Source organism: Sycon ciliatum, chromosome 1 (assembly GCF_964019385.1).
Source record: "Sycon ciliatum chromosome 1, ocSycCili1.1, whole genome shotgun sequence".
Taxonomy (NCBI): domain Eukaryota; kingdom Metazoa; phylum Porifera; class Calcarea; order Leucosolenida; family Sycettidae; genus Sycon; species Sycon ciliatum.
The window spans coordinates 41,861,506-41,871,710 of record NC_088643.1 but is presented as its reverse complement, the minus strand read 5'-3'; the positions used below and the strand labels follow the sequence as shown (position 1 = coordinate 41,871,710).

The 10,205-nt window shown below is 45.8% G+C and overlaps 1 protein-coding gene across 1 annotated transcript in view; it reads left to right on the top strand.

Annotated features, from left to right (window-relative positions):
• The first annotated feature begins 4,062 nt into the window (after positions 1-4,062).
• The window catches only part of LOC135806996 (uncharacterized), a 39,564-nt gene continuing 33,421 nt past the window's right edge, over positions 4,063-10,205 (top strand). The window contains exon 1 of the mRNA XM_065321097.1: positions 4,063-4,433. Coding sequence (XP_065177169.1) covers positions 4,142-4,433 — 292 coding nt within the window. The 5' untranslated portion in view covers positions 4,063-4,141. The remainder of the gene's footprint in view (positions 4,434-10,205) is intronic.

Below are 10,205 nucleotides of genomic sequence, written 5' to 3'. Positions count from 1 at the left end.
CTCCGTTATGGTTGGATGCCGCCGAGGTTACCAACGCATTGCTCTGGTGGGAGGGACAATGGTTTTGACCATGCCTTGTCATGTCCCCTTGGTGGTTTTACCATTATCCGCCATAATGAGATCCGGGATGTGACAGCCTCTCTCCTTCAAGCGACCTTTCACAATGTCTCCATCGAACCACTGCTGCAGCCACTCACTGGAGAGAGAATGAGATACACGTCTGCTATTGTAGAGGCGCATGCGCGGCTTGATGTAGCGGTCAGTGGTTTGTGGGGCAGTCGTTTTGAGCGTACTTTACTTGATATACGGGTTTTTAATCCTCATGCACGCTCAAATCGATCTGCAACACACACCACTGTCTATCGGCGCCATGAAAAAGAAAAGCGACGATGCTATGAAGAGAGAGTGAGAGAGGTGGAGCATGCGACGTTCATGCCTGTTGTGCTGTCGGCAAGTGGTGGCATGGGAAGAGCAGCGACATCACTCTATCGCCGAATCGCGTTATTGAGAGCGGAAAGGAGGAAGGAGCAGTACTCCCACGTCATATCTTACATTATTATTATTATTATTAGACACAATCTCATAGCATGTGACAAGCATAGCTAATGCAGGGACAGAATCCCCTGAGACAAGGGCGTTGAGCCAGCCACGGCAATAGTAAGCTAGGAAAACAAAGCAAATATGAATTAAAACAGAAAATGAATGGAAAAATTACAAAGAAAAACGATTAACGGAAGTGAGCACTATCAAAATTCGTGCATCACCCAGGTATTCGAGAATGTTCTTCGATGATAATTATTCGTCTAGTTCAGTTGTGATAGTAGATCTTTAAACTGACCAATAGAAGAACAAGTTTTCAGACCGTATGGTAATGATAACCAATGAGAGTAGCCGGAAAACAAAGGGGACTTTAGATACTGGGCTGACTTAACAAGAGGCAGGATGAGCGCGTTACGGGTTGAGCTTGTCGAAAACCAATTGTACTTCATCATGTGTGAAGGGGTTTTATGAAGAAATATTTTATGAACCAGTGTACTGAGATGGTGCTTATGACGAACGGAGAGAGGAGAAGTGTGTGCAAGTCGATAAAGGGCATCCGAAGGAAAACATCGATCCTTGTTGTAAAGAATTTTAAGTCTAAATCTATGGTGGACTTCTAATTGGTTCAGAGTTGTGTCAGAAAGGCCACACCAAGCGGTATCGCAATAGTCGAATATAGGGAGAATATAGCACTGATAAAATAATAGTTTACACTGGATGGGCAAATAAGTGCAATGTAGTTGTAGTACCCCTAATGCTGAACTGGTTCGCTTGCATACACAGTTGACATGTGCAGCCCAAGAGAGTTTGCAGTCAAACATCACACCTAGATGTTTGTGCTGAGTAACAACACGGATAGACATAGTCGAGTCAGGGAAGTATAATGGTTGATCAGGAGGGGATGAAGAAATATACATGGCTTCTGTCTTGTCTAAATTGGGCTGGAGTTTCCACGTTTGCATCCACATGACAGTGCTGTTGATGCGATGCTGCATGGTAAGGAGTAGTTGTGCAGGGGAGGAATCAGAACAGATAAGGCCAGTGTCTTCCGCGTACAAACTAACATCGGGGACAACTGAAGGTAGGTCATTAACGTAAAGCAAGAATAACAAAGGACCCAGAATGGAACCTTGGGGCACTCCAGACGTTACAGGGAGGGGATCAGACAAGAAATAGGACAAGCGAACAGCCTGAGAACGAGCAGACAGATACGAGGATATCCAACGCAAGGCAGCATCCTCCACCCGGAAGGTAACCTCCAACTTGGCAAGTAAGCCACGATGCCAAACGGTGTCGAATGCCTTAGCCAAGTCGAAAAACACCATTCCCACGTGCTCCCCACAGTTCCTCTTTGTCGCTATGTCTTGGACAAGTCGAGTCACCTGGTATTGAGTTGAGTCACCACGGCAGAATCCCGACTAAGCTGGTGAGAGAGCCGGAGCGATGTGCAGGCAGAGGGAATCGAATACAATACGCTCACAAAGTTCGGAAACTGTGCGCAGCAGAGAGACGGGGCGGTAGTTTGCCGGGCAAGCACGGGAGCCTTTATTCTTGTAAAGCGGTGTCACGATGGCGGATTTCCAATCCTGTGGGAATGTACCAGTTCGAAATGACATATTAAAAATAATGGCCGTCTCTCATTTGCCCTGTTGCGATCATGCATCATATGTTTGCGAGGTTCACGGGGTCTTTTCCGTGATCGATCGGTTCGGAATCCGGAGTCTGCTAAGCTGGTTGTTGCCGAGGCCCAGGTTGCTCGCATGTGAGAATCTATAAATTGCAGCAGAATATTTTTATTATAAATACTGGACATGGATATTGAATAACTGTACGCAGTGACTCTTTACATTTTACAGGCTACGTTTTATGACGACTTTATTCACTCCCAAAGCAGAAAAAGAAAGCTTGAAAGGAGGCATGAAGCACAGCACCGGGATCCATATGACCCAAGGGTGAAGCACCAATCAATGAAGATAAAAGAAAATCCTGAACCAAATTTTGATGTTATTATTATTATTATTATTATTATTATTATTATTATTATTGTGATATGGAAGAAATGATGAACAAAAAATTTGTACTTCGAACTAGTTTTCGCACAACACTCCTCAGGAAGCTACGTTGTACTAATGAAAAACAATCCAGAAAGATACTAATAAATAGAAATGGAGTGAGAAGAAACAACACCTATGAAAATGATAATCCTAGCACTAAGGTAATAACAGGAAAAACTGCGAAAGCACTTAACGAACTTGTAAGGACTACTAGTATACTGTGACACAAGATATGACACCATGGCCAACCAGAGCCCGTTTTAGTAGCAACTTGTTCTGTCTGTTTGGCTCTGGTTGGCCATGGTGTCATATCTTGTGTCACAGTATACTAGTAGTCCTTACAAGTTCGTTAAGTGCTTTCGCAGTTTTTCCTGTTATTACCTTAGTGCTAGGATTATCATTTTCATAGGTGTTGTTTCTTCTCACTCCATTTCTATTTATTAGTATCTTTCTGGATTGTTTTTCATTAGTACAACGTAGCTTCCTGAGGAGTGTTGTGCGAAAACTAGTTCGAAGTACAAATTTTTTGTTCATTATTATTATTGTAAAGCTTTCCTTTTGATCTTGTCTCTTATTGTTGTGACCTTTCCACAATATTGTGTTGCATTGTAAAAAACAAAACAAAAAAAACAAAACAAAACATACATTTACATATGCATGGTTGCACTTCCATGTACAGGGGGCGCAGGTAGAACCCCCCCTCATATGTTTAGTGTATGGCTCCGTCCGTCCTATCTGCTGTGACTCACTGTGAGGTGCTAGAAGAAGACAAAAGGCTGCATAGGAGAACAGAACGCAAAAGTTGAGACTTGAGTGTCACGAGTCCACTCTTTGCGGTCCACTTTTACAATAAAACACGCACTGAAGTTTCTGCTGTTAGCCCCGTAGCTCGGCAAAGTCAAAGGCCTTTATAATTTTATTGAATTATAGTAATGATTGTTTCCTCGAGTCACCTCCACCACCACACTGCGCTCTTCAGCCGACTAGACCCTCCTGCACACAACCATCACCATTGCGAGGACACTTCCGTAGACCATATTGATAAACTCCTTCAGCGCAGCGTGGTGATGGAGGTGACTCAACATTTTCTTCAATGGCCGAGAGCTCTGTCGCACCCTGTAATGATTGTTTCCTCCTCTACAATACCACCAAGTTCAAAACGCTCTACATTTCACGAGGCCATGATCTCAAGAATTCTCAGCGCGTTAGCTGTTATTTCTGTTCCAATATTGTCCTACACTAGTAAAGTTTGCGAACTGTGTTGGTGGTGTTGAGTAACACACCAACCTTGGCTTGTGTCAGGCCACCAACGCATCTAGCGCCTGAGATAGCATGGTGACAGAGGCAGCGCCTAGCGGCGGGGGAGAGGTGGTAAGTCTCACAAGCAGTCCAACAAGGGGGCGAGAAACCAGTAGTACAAGTAGCAGTGACTAATAATATCAGTTCATTCTACTCTCTAGTACTAATACAACAGTAGGCAGTTTGAGTTTTGCTACATTCTACGTCGTCGAGCTTACTGCAACGCAAGTCCTCGTATTGTTGACAGAATGACGTCTACGGCAACCGTCTCATCTGGGCAGGCATCCAAGGAAATCCGATTGTTCTGCCAGTCATTATTCAGACAGTATCCATGGTATCATCTGTACTCTAGCGAAGAGACAACGTGGGTGGTGGTCAGCGTTCAAGCGCCTCGGTACCAGAAGGATGAAGACAGCAAAGTCAGTGAGACGGGTCGGGCACCACTGGAGTTGGTCGCCGTGATTGATAGAAGTACCAGCATGGAGAGGCGCGGTAAATTTGCCATGGTGAAGGAAACTATGCTCTTCGTCATCCGACAATGTGAGTGCATTCTGTAATTCGTTGACTGAGTACGCGGGTCAATATGGGAAGTAAAAGCCGAGTAGAGGTCCGAGGTGAAGCCGAGGTATTTTACGAGGTTTTTATTGCATACTGACCTAGTACGAAGTCAAAGGTAGATATATCTCGACTAGCCAAAGCACGTGTTCAATCCCTAAACATTAGTCAAAGTGTCTTAGTCCTTGCTGCAAATCAGGGAGTAGTATTATGGTAGTGTACTACTCTCTGCTGTCAATAGTGCGCAATACATGTACCTCAAAATGGACAGAGTGTACTACATAAGGCAGAACAACAGAGACCCAAAATCTTTCTCGTAACTCCGAGTTTCGTGTTGATATTCACTCCTCAAAAATTAGTCAAATATAAGCAGTCAATAGCCCTACTAGTAAGCCCGCTAAGGAGTGAAATATGCAGGAATATTTGACTGCTTAGGTATGACAAAAATCTATGGGAGTCAATACTAAGGGCTAGGGAGTGATAATAGTAGATATTTTTTTGTATGTCAACATACTGTTACATGACATTATACTACAGTTTCAGTACATCTACTGTGTTTGTAACGCGTCTCAGACCAAGTGCAGGCGTGGCAAGTGAAATCCGACCCCCGTAAGGCCTGCAGGCGTGCACTTCCAATACTGAAAGCCAATCGACCTCTATAAGTGTTCCCACTGAGCATATTATTTCTTTTCTCACTCACATGCTTCTGCCACACACACACACACACACACACACACACACACACACACACACACATACACACACGCGCGCACAAACACACACACACATGTGTGTGCATGCCCACACACACACACACACACCCACACACACACACACACACACACACACACACACACACACACGCATACTCCACGTGATGTACACCAGCGCTAACACATCTCTTCCACCGTCGCAAACATCTTCACCGCGGTGTTATGAGAAACCCGACAGACACCCAGCTCTTGCAACTGTACTGTGCAGCAAGAAGAGTAAGATAAGGCACGCTGCTTAACAAACGCCTAAAGAATCAATATGTAGTAAGGGAGTTATCGGACTGCCGAAATGATCCTCGCCGCCTATGGAAACTGCTCAGCAAACTCCTTGGTCGGAACACCACTCCAACACCTCTCAAAGCCGAAGTTTCCAGCCTCACCAACTTCTTTGGATCGGTCGTCTCTGACCCAGAGCGACCTCCTTCCCTGCGAATCCCCCAAGGCCCCCGACAGCTCACCAGTTTCGCAAAATTCACCCCTGTCACTACCACTGAAGTCTGCAAGCTCCTCAAGAAGATCTCCCCTTTCAAATCCACCGGATCTGACGAACTCCCACCCCTTCCTCTGAAGATCTGTGCAGAAGAACTAGCCGGTCCCCTCTGTCTCATTTTCAACGAATCACTCTCGCTCGGTTCCTTTCCAGACATATATAAAGTAGCGTCCGTATTCCCCCTCTTCAAGAAACGCAATCCAGAATGTCCCTCTAACTATCGCCCCATATCTCTACTCCCCATCGTATCCAAGCTTCTAGAAAAGATCGTCCTTCATGAACTGCAGCGCTATATCAACACCCACCCATAGCTCAACACTCTTCCGCCCCAACAGTTCGCCTACCACTCCGATCATTCCACGGAGGATGCACTTTACTTGCTATATCAAACTGGCAACAACGCTTGGATTAGGGTCAGTACACGGGAGTATTATTCTTGGACATGAGCAAGACGTTCGACCGGGTCAAGCACCAGCCACTCATTAACGAGCTCTACTCCTGCAGTATTTGTGGCACAGCACTGTCTTGGTTCGCCTCCTATCTAAGCGCTCATCGTCAGTGACGAACCCCTCCACAAAAAACATCCAGCGACTCTGGACCTGTAGTCGAGGGTACCTCAAGGCTCTGTCCTGGGCCCCGTTCTTTTCACGATCTACACAAGACACGTAACAGACGTCACACCAACTCGTACATCTAACAGACTCTACGCCGACGGTATAGGACTGACTCTACACATCGAACAGCTGCATCAACACGATACAGGACCGACTATCAGAGAGTTTCGATGCGGTTAAATCACACCTCATTCAACTGGACCTCTTACGGAACCCCGATAAAACGCAACTATTAATCGTCCACCGGAAGACAACCCGCACCTTGCCTTCAAGGAGCAGATCGGGAAAGTTGTTGCTGACGTCAACCGTAAGCTGGCCGCATTCCGCAGAATACGACATCACATCACCACCCATGCACAACGTTCCTTTTACCTAAGCATTATCCAATCCACCATGGAGTACGCCAGCAACTGCTACGTTCACACGATATCAGCCACCGTATACAACGCACTCATTCGATGCTTCAAGCGTAGCCTCAGGATAACATTTGGCTACCCACCATGCCACCCAACAGCCACCATTTGTCACCGCCACAAAATCTTTCCTGTCGCCATCCGTTATAACCTAAAAATATTCCCTATCTATAAATGTGTGCATGGCCGCCGCAGCCCTCTACTTGCCGAGCTTTTTGTAAATAGATCAAACAGCAACCATACCAATGCCTTGACCAGGGGACAGTCCACCCTGGCTTTAGCCCTGCATAATGCTTTGTGACTTTGTCACGGTACAGTTTCTATGCTTTGCCCTACCTGGCTGCTGACTACAGTCCATTCAGAAAAAAAATGAACTTCTAGCTTTTGGCCAAAAATGGGTCAAACGTTGAGTTTTTTTAGAATTTTTTCCTGCAATCCCATATGGAATCCTCTTCCAATTATGTTTCTGAAGTTTTTTGTCCAAAAAGCAAGCCATAGCAAGAATAGGATTTCGGCCAGGTTTTGCCCCAAAAGCACTGAATTTGGAAAAACCATCAAAATCCAGGCCGTTTGACCCCGCCTGCAACAGTGCATTCTGCGGTTCGAACCCCAGTTCGGGCACCCTTTTTGGACCCTTTTTCAAATTTCAAAGTTCGCAGCACTGCTCTGTGTACGATGAAATCACGAAAAATCGCCAAATACGGGAGCTCGCCAGAGCCAGGACCCATCTTTTTATGAATGGACTATAGGCCTCGACCAAATATGCTTGCCCATATTTCCGCATATTTTTGTGAGACAGTTCATATATGGCATATTGAGCGACAAAGGGAATATTGGAATGAAGCCAGCATATAATTCAAATATTCTGAAGAAAATGAGGACAAAATATTCATATTATCCACAAAAATGCATTCAGAAATGCCTTTTATGGATGAATTTGGAATGGTTGAGGCGTTTGCTACATTTCCCCATGGATGAACTCTATCGCTACGGTTGCTGGGGACACACCCCAGCCATACTATTCCGCATGTGTTTTGATTTGCACCATAAGCATGATAGCCGTGAAGCCAATGAATATTCCAAGGTTGTAGTAGTAGTAGTAGTAGTAGTAGTAGTAGCAGCAGCAGCAGCAGCAGCAGCAGCAGCAGCAGCAGTAGTAGTAGTAGTGACATCCTTTATTGCTGAACCCACAAATAATTGTGATGCAGATTATAAACCATTCGAGGAAGAAGAGAAAGCCATTAAAAAAAAAAGAAAAAAAAGTTATTGTACCATGCCAGATGGCTATCATTAAGTCATGTACCAATTGTAGTACATGACGTAGTAGTCACGCACCTACAAAATACTTTGCAGGATAATATTTAAATTGCCTAGCATGCCTACGAATCCTCAGAGCATGCCAATGTTAAATAGGCCAACATATGAATACCGATGGCGGTTACATGGACAGAAGGCGATATCGTGCTTAAAAGAGGACTGGTGCAACGAGATAGACACCTAAAAACAAACACAAACAGCTTCAAGTTTACACGGCGAGAGAATGTATACAGGTTATATTGTAATTTTACTGAAATGATCTTCACTTTCTGCTTATGTCGAGCATATTTTGGCATATCTTGTTGCAATCTTGCTACGCTTTTGGCATATTATGGACGTTTTCCCTGATATGCGACGAGCATAATATGCTCTCTTTTTTAGCATATTTGGTCGAGGCCTACTGCTGACAGGTAGAATTCGCTTCCAGCGGCATGCCGCCAGGCAGCCTCCTTTGCAATGTTCAACAGTACTCTTCGCAGCCTCTTTTGCAACACATAATGGCATAGAATGCAGCCACCGTTTCCTTTTTTCTTTACTCTATTTCACGCACTTACGGCTTTCTTCATTCAACTCTATTTCACGCACTTACGCTTCCACGACAGTTCGCAGAAAACATTTTCGACAAACGACTGTTCGTCGAATCCTGTTCGTCCCCAAGCCATTTCGTTGACTGGCCCATTAGGTGACTGTCCTTTTCGACGTGTGAACTTCTCTTCTTCTCTCAGGTTAGACGAAAGGTATTTTCTAGTGGCGTGCACGGGTAGTCGGGTTCCCGTGCTACCCGTGAGGTCCTCGGGTAGTCGGGTACCGAATAGTACCCGAAAACCCGAGGTCGCAGATGACATCATGTACAGTGCACGTGTACAAATGATTCACGTATGTCTACCCAATGCGCAAGGGAAGGGGCCGGTGTGCATTTTGGTCTTACCATGGAAACATTACCCGATCGGGTACCCGTGCTACCCGTGGAAAACTACCCGGACCCGATACGTGAAGAAAATGCTACCCGACTCAGCCCTCGTATTTTCATCGACAACCTTTGTCGAGGTGTGGGATTTTCGTCGAATGACACGAAATTGACCTCTAAACATACCTACCAAAACCAAACGAAGGGAAAGGGAAATGTGCAAATGCAAGGTGAACATGGGGCGAGGACACAAACAAGTGAAGGGAGCGAAAGCTTTCCATGGCGTGAGCGTGGTGGTGCAATTCTAACAGATGGATCAAAACAAAAACTTTATTACATATAGGTGCGCCCTCCCAACAATCAACCATATCTGTTGATGTTTTTCAAGCAACTACGAGAACTGATGATGGAAATGGATCTCAAGACGACAACCAAGCGCGGAAAAGAGTAGCTCATTCACCGCGGGTATGGCTACGTTGTGGACAAGGTTGGAAAGGATGGAGTAGTTTACTGGAAGTGCGAGGAGAAGGATGCCTTGAGCTGCTAGGGAAGAATGAGGACAAGGCACGGGCTGTTGACGGCGGTAACTGGCAACCACACTCATGCTCCGGATGCCATGCGTGGGGACGTAGCCAAAGTATGGGACCAAGTTTCCTCGCAGGCTGCCACATCGCAAGAGTCCACGCATTAATTGTCACGGCTGCTGTAAACTCTGCTTCACCTGCTACGGTTGGGTGTCTGCCATCCGAAAGTGTTCTGAAAAGAACCGCTCAACGCATGAGAGTCCGAGCAGGCAATGCTCCCCCAAACCCGACTTCACTAGCGGAGCTCGTCATCCCTCAAGAGTACACCACCACGGCGAACGGTGACGACTTTTTGTTGCACGACAGTGGTGCTGCGTCCGGGGATCACCGCATCCTGGTGTACGCTACCAAGGAAGGCCTGGACCTATTAGAGAAGTGTGGCGCGTGGTACGCACATTCAAGACTGTTCCGAGGCTGGTTCCCCAACTACTGAGTATACACTGTCCATGGCTTGCATCAGGGTACCAACATCCCTCTCGTGTATGCCTTGCTTCCAAGCAAGACTCAACTGTGCTACGAGAGATTTTTGTCGGCTTTGTTGGACAGCAGGCCAGATATCAATCCCAGCAAGGTGATGTTGGACTTCGAGTTAGGCATGATTAATGCAGCGTTGTTCAGAATCTCATAGTATTCTATTGCCTTCAAGCACGTGTTATCTG